This window comes from Cajanus cajan, chromosome 2, assembly GCF_000230855.2.
Source record: "Cajanus cajan strain Asha chromosome 2, NIPB_CcT2T_4, whole genome shotgun sequence".
In the NCBI taxonomy this organism is placed as follows: Eukaryota; Viridiplantae; Streptophyta; class Magnoliopsida; order Fabales; family Fabaceae; genus Cajanus; species Cajanus cajan.
In genome coordinates, this window is record NC_138518.1 from 30,391,902 (window position 1) to 30,413,427 (window position 21,526).

At 35.8% G+C, this 21,526-nt stretch overlaps 1 protein-coding gene across 1 annotated transcript; it reads right to left on the reverse strand.

Annotated features, from left to right (window-relative positions):
• Positions 1-11,759: 11,759 nt before the first annotated feature.
• On the reverse strand, positions 11,760-15,456 carry MOL1 (Leucine-rich repeat transmembrane protein kinase family protein). The gene is made up of 2 exons (XM_020352144.3): positions 12,654-15,456; positions 11,760-12,337 (listed from the first exon to the last, which is right to left on the reverse strand). Exons 1-2 carry the CDS (start codon positions 15,202-15,204, stop codon positions 12,021-12,023), a joined length of 2,868 nt encoding a protein of 955 aa, XP_020207733.1. The 5' UTR covers positions 15,205-15,456; the 3' UTR covers positions 11,760-12,020.
• Between the last annotated feature and the right edge of the window lie 6,070 nt (positions 15,457-21,526).

The following is a 21,526-nucleotide window of genomic DNA, read 5'->3' on the forward strand; positions in this document are numbered from 1 at the left end:
ATTTACACTGATGTAATTATAAATCCCCTCATATATATATATATATATATATATATATATATATATATATATATATATATATATATATATGACTTTTACTAAGTATTACACCACTCAATAACTTTATATTAAATGTGAATTTGGTAAATCCAACTGTTAGATTGAAAGTTCATATCTCTCATAGATTATATATACAAAACTTTATATTAACCCAAGATGATTTGATACTTCATTTTTATAAAACAAAATTGATGTAATATATTCATTTCAAAATACACTAAAATATAAACAATTTGATTACCTTCCAGTTGTTGTTCAATTTTAACAAAATTTGATATATACTTGTAAAGTGATATGAACTTTCAATTTAACGGTTGGATTTACAAAATACAAATTTAATATAAAGTTATTGAGCAACATAATACTTAATAAAAGTTACATTGGTATAATTATAACCCCATATTATATATATATATATATATATATATATATATATATATATATATATATATACAGGGACGGATGCACGTTTGGGATAGTGGGCACTTGCCCCACTACTATTTGACATATACATAATTTTTTATCTAAAAAAATAATATATTTTAAAAAATAAAAATTATATTCTAATAAAATAAAAATATAGATTCAGAAAAAATGTTTATTTATTTTATATCTGTCAAATTTTTTAAAGAAATTAATTCTCATGTAATAAAATTTTTTTCTTAATAATGAAATAATTTTTTAAAAAAGTTTAATTATAATATATATATGTATATATATATATATGTCTTAATATTCACATATATAATGTAATATATTAAAATAAAAAGTTTTTTGATAAAATAAAATTTTTACCATGCATGTTTATCTTTTGTGTTTTTTATTTATTGTATACGTGGATTGAAAAAATCAAAATACTAAAATTGTATATATCGATTAAAAAAATCAAAATAAAAAAAATCAGAAGATTTATGTTCCATTTAGAATTGTTATTATAAGATATATTTTAAAATAAATTATCATCTAAAATATATATATTAGATATTAAAAACATATTTATATCATAAATAAATTAAACTGGATTTTTATAAAATTTAACATTGTAAATTATTCAATAATATGTGATGTGATAACTCAAAAATTAAGTTATAAAATGATAATTATATTTATTTATATACTCTAACACATCTTACATACAAGATAAATTCATAAGTTTGTTGAAAGATAAATTTATATTCTAGTCACGATTTTGAAATTATATAAAGAAAAAAAAATCATGTACCTCATGTTAACGAAAGTATATATAAAATTGTTAATAAAATATAAGTTTATTAAGATAATATACATAATACTTCAAAAAAAACTTTTAAATTCTAATAAAAAAAATGCTGAAAATTTTGCGACGGTTTATGACTAACTGTCGCAATGTTAAATTTGCGACGGTTTATGATTAACTGTCTCAATGTTAAACAAATTTTGCGACGGTTTACGATAAACCGTCGCAATGTGGAACAATTTTGCGACGGTTTATGATAAACCGTCGCAATGTTAAACAAATTTTGCGACGGTTTACGATAAACCGTCGCAATATTGAACAATTTTGCGACGGTTTTGGAAAACTGTCGTATGAAGGGTCGCAATATCAAAGCGACGACAGTTTCTAGATAACCGTCGCAATTTGTCCGTCGCAATTTATCATTTTTCTTGTAGTGAACTTTGAAGGCGGCTGCGGGTTTGATCGGTACTGGACAAGAGAAACCCCAACCCTTCAATTTTGGGGATTTTGAAGAAATGATTACATTCTGGGACTGTCAAAGGAACCCGTTGAACACCAACTACGAGAAATTCTTGGCGGGAGGTATGAAAAAGAACTCTCGTTTAATTTCTTTTATTATTGCCTGGATGTTGAAACCTAGGTTGCACAATCATGCTCAAATGTCAAGGGATGACATTCTGTTGATGCATGTTATCAAGAAGAAAATCAAGATCGATTGGGTATCGGTCGTAAATGACTGTATATGGAAAGCAAGGCGAAAGGAAGATGGTCTGATTCCATATGCTCTTTTGCTGTCTAAGATTTTTGAAATTGCTGGTATAGATTTATTTGGGGAAAGAAAAATAATTTTGCATGCTTCGAATAAAATAGAGAAGTCTTCATTGCATCACATGGGGATGCTTAAACAAGAAGACAAATGGGTGTTTAAAGGCGATGTACCCCCTACCCCGGAGCCGGCAACTGATGAAGACGATGTTCTGTCACAAGATGAGGATCAGCCACCACAGGTGGAAGCTGAACCAAGCAGGGAGTCTGAAGCGGAACCAAAACCATTTTCACCGTTTGAGCAAATAATGATCAACAAGATGGATGCAGTGATGGAAATGTCGAGAAGACATGAGTCTTTATTTTCCGGTATTCTTGACAGATTTGATGATCTAGACCATGAAGTGAGGCTGATCAAGACTCAACTTGGCATACCGGAGGATGAAGATTGATCTTTGTTTTGTTTAGTTTTAATTAGGATTTTAAATTCTGGTTTGAAACAATTAATTTCGATTTGGTTGTAAGGTTTCTAATTTCTGAAAAATTTTAATGCTTTTTGTTGAACAATTAAATTCTGATGAATTTGGAGTTTATTTTGCTGTTATGATGGCTTGATTGTGATTTCAAAGTGTGATTTGGAATGCTGGTGCTGAAATGCTCTATTTTTGTGAGCATGTGTGGTGATATTTTAGTTTTGATTTTGCTTATTGGAATGCTCTGTGTGTTTATATTGTGGTAATGTGTTTCTTGGCTTGACTTGTTCTGAATTGGTGTACAAATGATTTAATTTGGATTGTTGAACCAAAGTTTTTTTACTTGGTTATTGCTGGACATACTCTGTACATGGCTTATAATTGTCAAACTTGACTTACTTTGTTTTTGATAATGCAAAAGGGTGAGAAAAGGTTAAAAGGTTGTGTGTATAGTTGTTGTTTTTGCAGGTATTGTGCTTGTGTGTGTATTGTGCAGGTTTTATACAGGTTTTATATGTTGGAATTAAAGGGGCAATGGCTAAGAAGCCTTGAAGCACAATATCATTAGCATTGGATTGATATAATATGAATCATGGGTTGTCATCATCAAAAAGGGAGAGATTGTTGAACTTAGTGAGTTTTGATAATCACAACACAAGTGTACAACAACAACTTGGAAGCACAAAGACAAAGTCAAAGAAGAGTCAAAGAAGAGTCAAGAGAATGTTACGTAATAGTGCTATGTAATAAAGTATAGAGTTTATAAATTGTTTTGATTGAGTTTTTATGTTGTGTATGCTTTGTGCATGATTAAATCTATATCTAAGCTAAGTAGAGAGTATATGATGATGAGTTAAAACATTGAAAAGTTATTTTGAGACTTAAAATGAAGTTTTAAGTACTAACTCAAAATAATCGATTATTGTTAAATATAATCGATTATTTCAGCAAATAGGCTGAGTAGAATGTCTTGCTGTAATAATCGAATATTTGCCAAAATAATCGATTATCCCAGGAGTAACTCTCTGGAATAATCGATTATCCAGCTAAATAATCGATTATATTGTTCTTGGTTGATTTCCAGAAAATCAGAAGAACAAAATAATCGATTATCTGGGTCTGAAACTTTTATAAATAGTTTGTGGAGGCCATCTATAAAAAATAACACAAGAAATTCTAGGCAGACAGATGAGCATAACAAGATAGACAAGGATGACCATTTTAGGTAACGCAAAATGAAGACTAGCCTTATACCGAAATTGAAACATGAATTGCAAAAAAAAACAAACTAAACTAGAACAATCTAACCACATAAAGTACAAAAACATAAAAAGAAAATAAAACACAACAAAAACAAAGGGGCCAGAGGTGTATGCGCGGGCACGGAGAGTACAGGGAACTCTCTGGAATAAATTACGCGGGCGCAAAACAAAATTGCACCGGGCGTAAAATGAAGAAAAAACTCATTGGAATATGTTGCGCTGGGCGCAAAATAGAATTGCACCGGGCGCAAAAACACCTGAGGGGTTATATTATTCAAGCACGCCGGGCGCAATTCTATCTGACCCCACAAAAATTGGGTAGAACCACTCAAAACAATTATGGGAAAACAAAAATAGAGATGGAAGAGAGAATGAAGAACCGAAGGAAAGACCCACACACGAACGACCCCAAGCTCCGGGAATCCCTTCCTCAGCTCCTAGAATGCGTACAATGTGCGAATGAGGAGCAAAGCCTCGAAGATTTCTTCAAATACGTGCTTGGAGAGTTAGATTAGGGTTACACGCCCGGCGCATTAGTCTTTGCGCCCGACGCAGGGCCTTCCAGATAGCTTAGTTGCTCTCTGCCTCAGAACACGCCCGGCGCAATTCCTTTTACGCCCTGCGCAATACCTTCCAGAGAGTTTGAGTTACTCTCTGTCTCGATCACGCCCGGCGAGGGTAGTCTCGCACCCGGTGCAGGTATGACTTGTAGAGGTGTGGCACTCTATTTTGCTCAGGCCCGACGCGGGTAGTCTTGCGCCCGGCGCAGTTACTCTTTTCTGCTTCTTAGCTCCTTAAATTTCCAATCCTATGGGTCTTCAATCCTCAATTCTCTAGCTCAATACATGCACAAAAAATGAGGTGTATTAGGGTATTGTTAGCTAAATTCTGGGTTAGCTATATCTGCACACAAAATGAACCAAAAAGAGAACAATTATCATGCAATGGTACAAATGATGAGTGGAATTGTTTAATAAGTCTTGTCCAAAAAGAAGTATAATTGAGACTTAACAACAGCCAACCCATCAAAAAGATTGTGAAAAGAAAAGCCTTGTTACCACCTCCTACACCACCTCAATCCACAAAGAAAAGGATCATAAAGCTTGGGTCAAAAATGGTGGCTAAACCTGCGTTTGAAGATCTCACCACTTCAGCTAAGATGAAAATACCTACGAGTGTTCCCTCTCCTCCCGTCAATATACATTCACCATTCGTACGTGACATTCTCATACCGTTCTCCTTGTCAAATCCTTTGTAATCTTTACCTGATCCTGAATTTCTCTATAGGTTGTCACTATAAATACAACAGCATTAAGAAATAGAAAGATAGCAATCAAAGCTGGTCTTATGATCTTACCGCCAAGGTCTCTTTCCTTTCCAACATTTTCCCTCAAGGAACCAACAACCTCGCTGATACCAGAAGGAATGGATCCAGGGACAGACGTGTACTCCATCATCTTCCCTGGAACAACTATCCCTAATGGAAAAGCAAAAATGCTCAAAACTAACCATCTCACCACTAATAAGGACATTAGAAAAAGAAATAGGATTGGTCTGAAAACAAAGCCACGCCCTTACATTATTGACAGGACGGTTAGTGTGCTTTGTGGATGCTATCACATCAACTGGCCTGGGTGTTACGTCTTACAGAAGCCCACCACACACGCCCTGAGGTACTACAGACCAGTGTACTGTTGGCTTGAGGAAGGCTCAACCATACTGGATGCTTCAAGGAATCCTCTGCGCGATGATAAATCAACTTTGAGGGATCTTGTTGAGTTACTTGATGAGCGTGGAAGTAATGAAGTTAAAATCATATTTGCTTAAAGAAGATTTAAGAGTTAGCAAGTACAATTGAATTCAATCAACTCGTTATATAATTGTTCTTCTAGATTTTATTTTGTTGTTCTAAATCAATTCATATTAAATCAACTTTCAATCATATTGATTTTACTCTATAGATCATTAGAATAGGAATTACCAATATCACAAATCCCTGAGGACGATATTGTACTACTACAACGAAACTTGGTCCGCTTGCTAAGAATATAGTGATATAAATCCTTCACCACCCACCAAGCCCATTAGGCCCACCAAGCTCTGAAGCAGTCAAATCTTCTAGTAATCTCCTAGTCATTGCTTTAGTGGTTAGACCCTTGGTCCATGCTCTTCCATCACATATAAGGATAGGCACGCGTACAGATGCTCTAACATGGTGTCATCAATGACACATAACGACAGGTACGCGCACAAATGCTCTGTTGTAGTGTCATCAATGACACATAAGATAGGCACACGCACTGATAGACTATGGCCAAGAACAAGAAATCCAAAACATTGAAGAAACCAAGAGGAATGGGATGATGGACCATGGGCCAAGGGCCTAATCACTAGAGCTATGGCCACCTTGAAGAGCAATGGACACCCTGAAGACCAGTGGGCTTTCCAAGCCCAAGGTACTTTTCAATTTGGACCACTCTATCATGAAGAGAAGGCATAGTTCTAATTGTAAATATCTTGCACATAGTTCTCTTGTATAGGCTTATTTTTGCCTTTGTATTTGTGAGGCACTTTAGTTTCTTTTATTAGTCATTGTATATTGATTCTAGGGTGGGTTACTTGGAGAGTTTGACTCTATTTAACCTCTTTTGTTGATACACTCATTTTCTATTTTTTCAGTAGGAAAAGAGGGGTGGCATTTAGCAATACTTGAAGGTATGACTAGTAATTGGGCCAGAACTAGACCTAGGCAAAATTTTACATATTGGACTCATTTTGCTCCTAATTTTTCATAGATTTGATTTAGCTAGGTTTCATCATCATTGGATGAACCTAACTAAATCAAATCAAACATTTTTTAAATAATCAAAGTGAGCAAAACTTGAGTTAGCCGCTCACCTTGACTAGCTTTCTCTTTGGCCGAATTGCTTCTCTAATTCTCAAGGAGTTGAGAAGCTTGTGCTACAAGCTTCTCCTTATCTTGCTTTCCAAGCAAGCTAATTGAGAAGCTTGCTCCACAAGTTTCTAAACTCACCTAGAAGGTCAACTAACCTTACCATGGTTCCTAGTGAACCATGGTTAAAGTTAGCTTGCTCCTTAAGCTACCTACCTCTATATATTTGTAATTTCTACTCTTGTAATCACTTTTGACATTTATGAGACTTAGAATTCAGAAATTCTCTTTCATTTCAAGAGTCCAATTTCGTGGAGAATCTCCTTTTCCTATAAGCTTCACAAAGAAACTTCTCTTTTGTGCTTGGTTCCTCAAGTTTCTCTCCTTCTAGAGAAACCGAACCACCTTGAGAAGCATCTTCAAGCTTTTGAAGCTTGAAATCATCCAAATCTTCCATTGACGTGAAGAACCTCAAGGGAAGAAGGCACTTAGCATGGTTCAAGTAGTTCCATCACAGACAGATGCTCTGATGTTGTGTCATCAGTGACATATAGGGATAGGCATGTGCAAAGATTCTCTAATGCAGTGTCATTGATGACACACAAGGATAGGCATGCGCACAGATGTTGTGACACGATGTCATCAATGGAACATAATGATAGGCACGTAGACAAATGCTCTGATGCAATGTCATCAATGACACATAAGGACAGGCAGGTGCACAAATGCTCTGATGCGGTGTCATCAATGACACATAAGGATAGACACATGCATAGATGTTGTGATGATATGTCATCAATAACACATAAGGACATACACACGCACAAATGCTCTAACACTGTGTCACCAATGGCACATAAGGAAATGTGCACACACAAATGTTTTGATGTTGTGTCAACAATGACGCATAAGGATAGGCACATGCATAGATGCTCTGACGCGATGTCATCAATGGTACATAAGGACAGGCACACACATAGGTTCTCTAACACGATAACCATGATTGACCTCCAATGGCACTACCATAAATGGATAGGGAAGATAGACCCAAGAAAATTAATGACACACATGTGTTAATATAGTAATCTAGTCGATCATGCACCTTTTCTTAGGAGACAATTTCTCCATAGATATGCATCCATTGCTCAAATTGTGAGTTTAACACAATCCTAGCATTATCTCCCCATATGTCTTCATTATTGTATTGATTTTGTTAGTTTTATGTGTATAGGACCCCATTACAAACCTCATTGAATCATACTTATGTTAATCCCCCCTTCAAATCATTTGATAGAACCATCATTAGAGAGAATTGGGTTTGTTAAAGCTACAAAGATTAGACACTTCAAGATTGATTGTTCTCTAATCACATCTCTTGTGGAAAGGTGGAGGACATAAACTCACCCATTTCATCTTCTAATAGGCGAATGCATAATAACTCTATAAGATGTTGCACTACACCTGGGTACAAAAATTGATGGGAAACCCATTATTGGACCTAGTTATTTAGATTGGAGTGAATTGTGTGGAACCTATTTGGGTGTAGTTCCTCCAAAAGAAGCATTCAATGGGTCTTCAATCAAATTAAAGTGGTTGTGAGAAAACATGCTCACCCTACCAACTGAACCTACAAAGTTTCAAAAGGAAGTTTGTTGTATAACATACATATTGAGCTTGATCAAAGGGGTACTAATGCCTAACAAATTAGGCAACACATTTCATTTAATGTATTTAAATTTGTTGGCAGATCTTGATCGTGTTGGGCATACAATTGGGGTTCAACATGTTTGGCAACATTGTATGAAGAATTATGTCGTGCAACTTATCCAAACTCCCACACAATGGGTGGGTGTGCACCATTATCACAATCCTGGGCATGGTATTGCATGCCTTCTATTGCACCATAGGCTAATAGTGAACCATCATCTCCAATTGTGGTCATGTAAACAATAATTATTCACTATGTTATATGTATACATATACCAAATAGACTAAAATATAAATGTATGTAACTATATGGGATGGACGAGATACCGAAATCCTTCATAGTGACATCATCGAATATAGATAAAGAATTAACCACATGACTCAAAAGTAGGTTAGAAAATGTTTTGTGTTTTACTAAACTTATTTATATTGCACTAAGTTTAATTTTTACAATTCCAATGGATGTCCTATAGAGGTTTAGAAAACAGTTTTCCATGTATTGCATTTCATAAGTCCAATGTGTTGACGACTTGTACTGCTTTAGTTTGTTTTTCAATCATTGAATGGCAACAAATGAATAGGGTCAAATTACAATTTGGATTATGTCAATATGTTTTGGATTCACCACAAAATTTGAATTATCTTCACTAGATAGATAGTAGAGGAAATCACTACACAAATGGTCTAAAACACGCATGTAATGGCTCAATATTTAGGAAAATAAGCGACAACAAATCTTAGTGTGAACACTTGTCCAAGGTCTTTTCATGCACATGTGTGAATACATGCAATGGTATTGTGCCAATTCCATTCATTTTTTATATGAGCAACAATTATATGACCAAAGAGTTGAACACAACATAAATTGTCGTGTACAAAGCCCAACTAGAACTAGGCAACTCAACCCCTGTTCTCGACACAATGCATAACCAAGGTAATGAACCATCTCATTATTCTTCACATCATCATTCGTTTGCATTCAATCCATCACAATAGTTGTCAACAAATAATTTGGACTATTATTGAAGCTCTTTCATGTCTCCTACATGAGATGAGTTTATAAACAACTTGTTTAGTGTGAACCTTGGAATGCGAGAATCAGCCTAATCTTATCTTCAAAGTATGTACCTAATTAGCGTCTCACCAATTCACCAATAAGAACTAGACAATTCTTCTACATTATACAATACTAATTGTTCAAATTATTAGCTGTTGTCTCATTTTTCAATCATTTTACAAGAGGATGTGTATGAACAATGGTCAACATTGATGATAAATAAAATCAAATCCAACAACATGCACAACCACGTTGAAATCCAAGATGTAACAATGACAACCACCAGGTTGAACCGAACACCGTTATGAAGACTAATTATTTTTATTATATAATTTTAATTTTAAATTTTAATCAACTAGATAAATCATATTACATTTTAATCATTAATTATCACCATAAACTTAAAAAGTACTAATTTAGTAAAATATCATACAACTTGTATTATTGTTATACATATTTATTTTTTTAATAAAAGAATTAAAAAAATCTTATAAAGATGAAAATCTCTTATATATTAATATAAATATATGTTATTATCATTATATATCAAATTACTAAAAGGACATTTCTAATAATTTTTTTAAAAAATATGTAACTGATTTAGCCAATAATAATACAATTAATTATACATTTCAAATTTAAAATAATTTCCGCTCTATGTTATTTAAATATGAATATTTAGGTATATTTTGCATTTGATTTTATCCATTAAAAAAATAAATAAATAAAAAATAAAAAAAGGTAGAACTTAACTGAATTTGCAAAGGAAAAGGAAGTAGTGAAAAATGGCGATGAGCAGCGGCAGTCCAAGCCTCCAGAAGCCGACGGTGGCATTGACAACGCCACCCAACTACGCTTCAAGACTCTCCAACCTCCTCACCCTCAACGCCTTCACCCCTCTCTGCTGCCCCACGCTCCTCATCCAACCCACCCCTTCCAACCTCACCCCATTCCTCTCCCCACCCTCCCTCCACCCCTTCTCCGCCATCGCCTTCACCTCCCGAACCGCAATCCAAGCCTTCCTCCAAGCCGTCACCCCCCTCCCCGACCCTCCCCTCCCCCCCTCGGGCCCCACCTTCACCCTCGCCGCCCTCGGCAAAGACTCCGACCTCCTCGACCGCCACTTCGTCCTCCGACTCTGCCCCGACGCCCGCCGAATCAGGATCCTGGTGCCGCCCACCGCCACGCCCTCCGCCCTCGCCGCCGCGCTCGGGGACGGCGCCGGGCGTCGGGTCCTGTGCCCGGTCCCGCGGGTGGTGTGCGTGGCGGAGCCGCCGGTGGTGCCCGGCTTTCTCCGGGAGCTTCGGGACGGCGGGTGGGTCCCCGTTCGGGTGGAGGCTTACGAGACGAGGTGGGCCGGGCCGGGGTGCGCGGAGGGGATTGTGAGGGCCAGCGAGGAGGGGGGATTGAATGCGGTCGTGTTCACCAGTAGCGCTGAGGTAGAGGGGCTGCTTAAGAGCTTGAGGGAGTTTGGGCTGGGCTTTCGGGACTTGAGGAGGAGGTGCCCCGGATTGGTTGTGGCGGCCCATGGGCCTGTTACCTCGGCTGGGGCCCGGAGGCTTGGTGTGGAGGTTGATGTGGTGAGTTCCAAGTTCGGTAGTTTTGATGGCGTTGTTGATGTTCTTAATGTCGCATTGGCCAAGTTTAGAGTTTAGCTCTTAGATATTTAGAGGCCTTTTGAATAATGCACTGTATACGTACATTCATCAAAACTCTCAATGTCTCCTTCAAACTTGTATCAAACTATCAGTAGTATGATATGACCAGATTTTCATGATGATTTGATCTCCTCTCCTTGCTTTGCTGCAAGCATACAAAACTGGCTCGATTAGTTCTTAAATGCTTTTTAGTTTACATATAAGATTAGAGAAATGCGACATTCGTTCTACCGTTTTTGTTAACACTCTCTTTAGTATTAGTTAAAAATACAAATATCACTAGGTCAGACCACTAAATCATATAAAAAAAAATTATGTGAAATTCACAAAATTTGTAATTTTTATTAAATTTTAACTGATAAATAAAAGAGTGCTCAAAGAGAGGGTTAGAAAAAGGGGCACTAGTACTCTCTATGACATCTATGACATAACTGAACTTTTTCTTAGAATTTAGTTAGAGTGCAGAGTAAAGTTTTACACTATCTAAACGATCTTTCAATCATGAAGGTCATTTATATAATTTTTTTAATTTTTATAATATTTTTTTATTGATTAGATGTATTAATTAGTTCATGGAGAAAAAAAAAATACTTGAATGATTATATGTGAGCTATGTAATGGCAAGAAGAAAAAAAATAAAGATTTAATACTTATCAGATAGAGAAAGCTTTTAAGACGTCGACACTCGGAATCATAGATATTATGAATATCATGAATTCAAATGAATTCCATTTCAAAATGACAAAAATATTTAACGAAGTAGATTGAGAGAGACTGGGACAGAATTGTATGGCACACCGAAACAATGGAAATATATCTATTATGCAAGCCGCAAGCAAACTCCTTTAATTACATACGTGCAAACTTGTTATCTAAGCAATTACTATACTTTTCTAATGGTTTTCAACGCGGTGAAGCAAATGAAAATTTCATTGCCCTTCTTTCGAAGTTCTGCCATCATCTAGATGCTTTAGTCCTGACAGAAGCTTAAGAACATCTTCCATGGATGGCCGATCCAATGACCTGCTTCTGGTGCAAAGCATAGCAACCTCTAGAACCAGTTTAATCTCTTGCAATGAACTTGCTTCATTCTCATTGTAAATTTCTCTAAAGAGAACATCCCATGGTTTGCTGTGTATGCTGGCTCCTGCATTTGTCAACCTTCCTCCGGTTAAAATTTCCAGAATCATCTCCCCAAATTTGTAGATATCCAGGCACAGTTCCTCTTTCGTGGCTTCATCGTATTCTGTCATCCAAAAATAAACATGAATCAGTTCTGTGCCAACCAATTAGAAATTAATCTAGCTACTACCATACATAGCAATCTATATTACATTCTAATTAAATTCAATAATTGAATGATGTATCACTTAATGTCTATTTATATTGCCTCTTAGCTAAGTGATTGTAAGAGTTGTCTTGGGACATGAAGTCGACATATTGCTCTTAAGATTGATTTTCAACCATGTTAAAATAATAATTAACTGACGTAAAATCCATGCTAACATAAACTAATACTTAGTTGTCAATTTTGAATTACTGCACAAAGTTGTTTGTCATACCTGTTTCCCACTTGGTTGTGGTGGGTGATGAGTCTTTGCTCCACCTCAACACTTGTTTGAACCCAAATTCTGCCAAATGGGGTTCCATATTTTCGTCAAATACAATGTTAATAGGCTTCAAGTCTCCATGGGGTATAGCTGGGTAACATTCATGGTGAAGGAAGCAAAGTCCCCTTGCAATTCCAACCACTGTTCTGAATTTTGCTGCCCAATCCCATTTCATTTCAATTTTCTCAGCCAAATTCCCATTGGGCAAGTGATCATACAACAGATAGACTAGATGCTGGTTGTGGCAAAACCCCAACAGTCTGATCAAATTCTTGTGCCTTGCATTTCCCAGTCTCGTTATAAATTCTGACACCACCTTCACGTTCCTCACTTCCCATTCAATCTTCTTCACCAAAACTGTTATTCCCGTCGGCAGAACAGTCTTTGTAACTTCAGGAGATGGTGATGGAACTTCTGCAGGTTTTGTTGCACTGAGGCTTGTCAAAACATCATTCGCTGTGAATTGAGGGAGACCCGCGAATGAGACCATCTTCCATTGACTTTTAATTCCCCTTCTCAAATAAAATATTCCAAAAGAAATTCCCAAAAGGACTATTAGCACCCCTACAGAGAGTAGCACAATACGTGTAACCTTCCACGTGCCTTTGCTTCCCAATATTCCAACTGAATCAGGACATGGTCGCAGGGGTACTCCACACAGCTCTGAATTTCCCACAAATGCACTGCTTCCCATCACTTTGAATGACTTTCCTGAGGGTATTGAACCAGAGATGTTGTTGAAAGAGACATTGAGAAGTTGTAAACTTGAAGAACTACCAAACTTGGCAGGTATGGGGCCAGTGAACTTGTTATTTGATAGGTCCACGACACCAAGAACAGGAATACTGGCAAGCTCATTAGGTATATGACCTGTCAAATTATTGTTGGATAGATTGATTTTCTCGAGAGCTTGACATTTGGAAACACTGTTTGGGATGATTCCAGATAAGTTATTGCTGTCTAGATCAATAACTGAAATTGATTCGCAGGAATGATCAAATGGGGGAAGATCACCAGAAATACCACAAGTAGACGCTGAAAAATTCTGAAGTTGGGGCAAAGACCACATTTGTGGAGGGATTATGCCTCCTAATTTCATATTATAGGAGACATTGACATACTCTAGTTGAGTAGCTTGAGAAATATCTGAGGGAATCCCACCAACAAAGTTGTTCCTGGACAGATCAATGTATAAGATATCAGGAAGATGGCCGAATTTCAAACTGATTTCTCCTGAGAATGAGTTATCTTCTAGGCGAAGGCGAACAAGGGAAGAACAATTGTAGATTGATGAAAGACCACCTGTGAATTTGTTTGAAAACAGGATTAGCTTAAATAGTACTCCACTCACACAAATGTCTGGTGGTATGCTTCCAACAAAATTGTTTGTGGAAACATCCACCCACTTGAGTTTGGAGTTTCTCCCTAAGCTCTCCGGAAGTGACCCAGAAAAGCGGTTGTTCCAAATGAGAAGAGTTTCCAAGGATGGCAGTTGTGCAATGCCTTTGGGAACAGTGCCACTCATGTCATTGTACATAAGACTGAGAAGTCTTAGGTTTTCCAGCTCTGAGAAGCTTTCAGGAATGGACCCTGAGAGGAAGTTAACAGAGAGATCTAAATCTGTGAGAGATTCAATGTTGCTTAGCTCACTTGGTATTGATCCTGTGAGCTGGTTTCTGAAGAGGAAAAGTGATTGCAAACTGGTGAGGTTGGAGAGTTGCTTTGGTATGGGGCCTGATAGATTTGCTCCTGCTATGTCAAGATACTGAAGCTGACTCATGTTACCTAATTGGGGTGGAATAAAACCCTGGTACAAGTTGTAGCCAATCTCCATATGGGTCACTGTTTTGAGGTTACCAAGTTCTGGAGGTATGCTTCCTGTGAGAGAATTTCCTGCAAGATGAAGAAACTCAAGGCTTTTGAAAGAACCATATTCAGGTGGAATTGATCCTTTGAAGTAGCTCCCTGCTAGATTGAGAACCTTGAGATTTGCTAGCTGTGAAAATTCTGCAGGCAATGGACCTGAAAAGCTGTTGCTGAAGGCATCAAGCACAAGAAGATTTTGGAGTCTGGGAATTCCACCAGGGAAGGGACCAGAAAAGTTGTTTCTGCTAATGTCCAAGCTTGTTAGGCCGGTGAGGTTGAAAATCTCTGCTGGAAGCTGCCCAGAGAAGATATTGTAGCTCAAGTTGAGACTAGTAACGTTTGTGAAGATGCTGAATTGCTTCCCTGAAAGCACACCCTCCAGTTTCTTCATGGAAAGGTCTATGGAAGTTACAATTGTTGAGTCATTGTTACACTTGATACCAGACCAAGAACACGCATAGGATTTCCCACTTAGTTTTCCCCCGGAGGGCACCATCCAGTTGTGCAAGGTGTTGTCATCATCCACAAGTTCAGACTTTAGGCTGAGGAGTGCCTCTGAGTAAGGGTCGATGGCTGCAACTGCTGATAGCATGAAGATGAGAAGAAGATTGATGTAGAAGCCTTTGAAAATCTCCATTGGAACTTGGAGATGGAAGAGGGACAACTGTAAGTCCCCTAAGCAAAGGCAATGGTGTCAGAATAAAATAAGGGTGTGCATGTTTTTTGTTTTGTTGCATCAGGAATGCATGGGGAATAGAGAAAGGAAATGACACTACACATATGAAAGAAGAGAATGACTATTCCGATTTGATTAGTTGGTTCAAGAATATTATTATTGGGTTACTTTGGGGAGCAAGAGGGGACCCTTCTGTGTTTATTTATGTGGATGGTGTTTGCCATTAGGGAATAAAGCCTTCAAATATGAAATTATCTTTTTCTAACTTTTCATTTGGGGGAATCCCATAGGTAGGATACGTCATGGCTAATTCAAATACATTTATCTTTACTCTCTGCACTGTGGGACATGGATCAAGTTCGTCCATATCCATGTCCTTGTATATATTGAGATCATAAAGTTCCGTTGTTGCATGGTCTTTTTCGGCTCAAAGGAAAGCCACATTTCTTAATCGAGTAACATGGCTATATATTGTGTGAGTAAGATGTGTAAGTGGAAAGAAAATTGCCATTTACTGTAGTTGAAGCTTACAATTTGTGCTAACCCATGGTTCCGTTTTTTAGCTAGATAAATAATTATGAGGTATGATGCATGGGTGTAAAAGGTTGAGATATGATTACGGGTTCCGTCATTAACTTGGATAAAAGTGCCTTGTAAATTCATATTGTAATTCACCTTACTTTTAACAATCTATGCTCATCATAAAGATTAAAATCCTGGGTTCCAGCAAATTTTCTTGTCAATATATAACAGCTATAAGTAGGATAGAGATAAGAACGTACAGATGTTATTATTACTGTTGTTTTCTTGAGGGTTTCTTCTACGTTTTGTGTGAAAGAAAAAGGCTTACTATACGTTTAAATTATAAATAAAATCAATTTCAGAGATCGTAATGCACATTGGTAAACAATTTGTAGTTGAAATTAAGGTAATCACAAATTTAATTTTATGCTTGAACACATTTTGATCTATAAATATCATAATTACGTGATTTTTTTAATAAATTTAATTAAACAATTTTAGTCATCAAATATTACAATAGTATAATTTTAGTATCTCAAATATCACAATTATACAATTTTAGTCCTTTAATTTTTAATTGGGTAATTTTAATTATCTAAGTATTATAATTATGTAATTTTAATTTCCCTTATTAAAAATCTAATATTTTTTATTTATACGATATTAATGAATGATGTGATATATTAATATTTTTACTTAACTTATAATATATTTACATAATCTAATATATATTCAAAAGTATATTAATATATAGTAATGTATATTTTTAAAATATTAAATTATCTAAAATATTATAATATTAATAATATATAAAAACTTTATTTATTTATTATTAATAAACATATATCATTTGGTACATGAATAAAAATATAATACATGTAATTTAAATAGATAAATAATTATATAATTTTAAAATATTATATATATATATATAATATGTGTATATTATAATTTTAAAACTATTAAATTTTAAATGAAAAAAATTAAAATCAATATTTTAAAAGTACTAGTGGAAAAAAGACTTTTAAAATCAGTTATTTTTCACTTTTAAAATCGATTCCGTAACCGACTTTGAAAGAGCCGATTTTAAAAATTAGACTTTTAAAATCGGTTAAACAACCGATTTTAAAAGTTAACTTTTAAGATCAGTTATTTTAAAACCAATCTTAAAAGTCCGGGCAGGAAAAAAAATTAAACTGGAACGGGCCGTTCCAGTCTGTTCAAAAGGCCAAAAATTAAACTTTCAGTACGGGGGGAGAACGGCCTGTTCTCCTAGCAGAACGGCCCGTTCTCCTTTCAGAACGCCCCATTCTGCAAGGAGGACGGCCCGTTCTCCTTACAGAACGGGTCGTTCCAATTTCGAAATTTACCCAGCCTGCACCTACAGCAAAAATAGAGACGAAAAGAGTGAAAAAACGAAATGAGAAACAATAAGAACATGAGAAGAAGAAAATTAAAATGAAAACTACAACGAAATTTACCTTGGAGACTTTAGAAAATGAGAGCATCAGAGATTAAAAAAAGTAATGGAGGGAAAGATTAAAGAGAATAAAAATGGAGGGGGATATAAAAGATTTCTGACGATACTTTTAAAATCGGTTATTTAAGAACCGATTTTGTATATTACATACAAAATCGGTTCTTTAAGAACCGATTTTAAAAGTAGCACTTTTAAAATCAGTCATAAAATAACCGATCTTAAAAGTACTTTTAAGATCGGTTATTCTATGACCGATCTTAAAAGTGTCACTTTCAAGATTGGTTCTTTTGTAACCGGTCTTAAAAGTGCCACTTTTAAGATCGGTTCTTTCAGAACCGATCTTAAAAGTTGTGTCAGGCATACTTTTAAGATCGGTCATAAAATAACCGATCTTAAAAGTACTTTTAAGATCGGTTAAATTTGAACTGATTTTAAAAGTGTTCATTTTATTTACAAAATTGTTACCGCGTCACTTTTAAGATCGGTTACCTTATAACCGATCTTAAAAGTCCGATTTTAAATCCAATTTTTGCACTACTAAAGATTAAATTTATTTTGTTAAAATTTGAAAACTAAAATCACACAATTTTAATAAAAATAAATAAAAATTACTCGATTAGAACATTAAAGATGAAAATTTAACGATTTCAATCCTTTGATAGGTAAAAACTTAATTAGGCCATGATTTTATTTAATGATTTAAAAAGACTTTTGTTAAAATAGGAAACAAACAAGCAATGATTAAATGATTGTTGTTTGTCACAATTGAATACCAAACAAATATATACACATAACACATATCACAAAAGTAATTTTTAAAGGAGTCGTTTTTCTTTTACGTTAAAGGAGAAAATTTTTAGAAATAAATCTGAAATAGATAACTTCTAAAAAAATTCGGAAAATGTTGAAATGGAAATCATCCCTTCTATAATTTATTTCCCTTTCTTTTCATTAGAAGAATGAAATACTTAACAAGATTTGAGAAACTGAAAAAACTATTATTAAGAAGAAAAGAAATTGTATATATACAAGAGAAAACTGACAGCTGTCCTAAAACTAATGATACAGGGATACAAGCTGTAATACCCCCCCTCAAGTAGGAAGAAAGATATTATGAATTCCTAACTTGCTACTAAAAATTTTAAACATGGGTGCAGGTAAAGCTTTTGTGAAAAAGTCTGCCACTTGATGTTCTCTTTTGACATGAAGAACTTTGAGTTGCTTCTTGTTAACCAATTCTCGAATGAAATGATGATCTATGTCAATGTACTTGGTTCTTTCATGATGGACAGGATTGGATGCTAAGTATATAGCACTCATGTTGTCACAAAGGACATATGCAGAAGGTACGTGAACTTCAAAAACGGTCAAGAGTCGTTGTAACCAAATTGTTTCACTGGCAGCGGCAGATAAGGATCTGTATTCTGCTTCTGTTGAAGACTTAGAAACAGTAGGTTGTTTCTTTGACTTCCATGAGATCAAAGAGTCTCCCAAGAAGACTGCATATCCAGTGGTAGATCTCCTAGATTCCTCACACCTTGCCCAATCTGCATCAGAGTAAACAGTTAATTGTAGTTTTGAAGTGTTGGGAAATAGAAGACCTTGACCTATAGTGCCTTTCAGATATCTGAGGAGATTATGGGCTGCTGTCATGTGTGTGCTGCGGGGCTCCTGCATGAACTGACTAAGTTTGTTAACAGGGAAACTGATGTCAGGTCTTGAAATAGTTAAGTAAATTAGTCTCCCTACAAGCCTTCGATAAATAGAAGGATCTGGAATAGGGGAACCATCTGAAGTGTTTAGGTGTAGGGTAGGATCCATAGGCAACTTAGATGGCTTGGAGGCCAAAAAACCTGTATCTTCTAGGAGCTGCAATGTGTATTTTCTCTGACATAGAGAGATACCTTGATGATTTCTTGCAATCTCAAGGCCTAGAAAATATTTCATATCCCCTAGAACTTTGAGTTTAAAAATGGAGTGTAGGAAGGACTGAACCGAATGTATTTGTGAGGTGTTGGATCCTGCTATTACAATATCATCTACATAAACAAGTAGTATGATGAGATTTGAACCTGTTCCTCTGGAGAACAAAGAGTAGTCAGCTTTGGATTGTTGGAAACCCTGTTGAATGAGAGTAGAAGTGAACTTAGAGAACCATTGTCAGCTGGCTTGTTTGAGGCCATATAAACTTTTCTGTAATTTGCAAACAAGTCCTTCCTTTGGTGATTTGTATCCTTGTGGAACTGCCATGTAAATTTCTTCCTCTAAATCGCCATTGAGGAAAGCATTGTTGATGTCAAGTTGGATGAGATGCCATTGTTTGACAGCAGCCACTGCTAGAAGAGTTCTAACAGTAGTGAGCTTTGCTACTGGAGAAAAAGTATCAGTAAAATCCACACCTGCTTGTTGAGTGAAGCCCTTAGCTACCAACCGAGCTTTATGTCTATCTACTGTCCCATCTGCATTGTGCTTAAGTTTGTATACCCACTTGCAAGCAATGGGCCTTTTGTGTTTAGGCAAAGGAACAAGTGTCCAAGTATTGTTGTTTTCCAATGCGGTTATTTCCTCAGACATAGCTTGTCTCCATTCTGGAAATTTGACAGCTTGATGATAAGTTTGTGGTTCATATGATTTGGTAATTTGGCAAATGAAGTTCATATAGGAGGATGATAATTTGGTGTAAGAAAGGTGGTTCTCTTTTTATATGGGCTGGATAACCATGAATCTTGAAACAAGTATTCTTGGTATGCCCATATTTTTTGCATTCCTCACAAAAAGGTCTATCCTTTTGATTTTGCTTGAATTTATTATCTGGTGCTTGCACAGCAAAAACAGAACTGGTGTCTTGAAGAGGGTGAGTCACTCCTAGTTCTCTTTGAGTTTCCTCTTGGTTCACAAGAGAGAAAACTTGATTCATCGGTGGCATCGGATCCATAAGAAGGATTTGGCCCCTCACATGAGAGTATGAATCATTTAAACCAGTAAGGAAAAGAATCACCTGATCCATATTGTGATGATCCATCCATGGTTTGATTCCACCACAAGTACATGTATTTGGTGGCTGGAATTCTGCTAATTCCTCCCAATATGACTTTACTTTGGTGTAATATTGAGTAATGGTGAGATCCCCTTGTTTCAAGTTCATGAGATCACGTTTGATCTTGAAAATTCTTGGACCATTCTTTTTCTGAAACCGAATCTTTAGGTCATTCCAGATGTCCGAAGCTGTTGATGTGTAAGATATGCTTGCAGCAATATCTTTAGAAACAGAATTCATGATCCAAGATGCAATAATGCTATTATTGCGCTTCCAAGATTGTTGTTTTGGATCATCTACAGATGGTTTTGGAACTGAGCCATCAATGAAGCCAAGTTTGTTCTTGCCTTCAAGAGCCATACGCATGGCGTTGCTCCAAGATCGCCAATTGGATTCTGTGAGAGGTTGGGACACAACAACTGAAGATGGATTATCAGAGGGATGAAGAAAAAGAGGATCAGCATATTCATCCTTTGTTGTACTGGAGGCCATGGATGGAAGACCAAAGAGAGCCAAGGCTCGAAGATGAAGAAGGTAACGATCAGAGATGACTGCGGAACGGAAAAAAAACTGCTGATACCAAGGGCTACAAAGTACTTGACCTTACTTCTAACAACATTCAAGTATCACGAGATGTTACCTTCCATGAGTCTATTTTCCCCTTTAGAAATCATTCACCAAATACAACCTCTGATCCTTTTCCAGATATTGTTATCCCTAAACCAATTTCTGATCCTTTTATCCCACCCAATGACCAAACTCAATCTCCACATATAAATCCTTCTAGTATTCAAGCACCGCAACCTAGACGATCCACAAGAACTACTAAACCTCCCACATATCTTAAAGATTATCAATGGAAACAGCCATCCTCCAACACTGTCTTATACCCTATAGAGAACCAGGCTCTGATACCATAACAAGATTTGAGAAACTGAAAAAACTATTATTAAGAAGAAAAGAAATTGTATATATACAAGAGAAAACTGACAGCTGTCCTAAAACTAATGATACAGGGATACAAGCTGTAATAATACTTCGTATTTTTATATTTTATTTAAAAATTAAAATTAAGTAATAAAAATATTTAAATAAGTATATAATATTTGTTAACCCAATTTGTATTATGATTGATCCTCAAATTTTAAAATTTTGAGTGAGTTTTGGATTGGATAAACATATATTTTTTTTAATAATAAAAAGATATAATAATTACTAATACTTATTAAATTAAATGATATTAT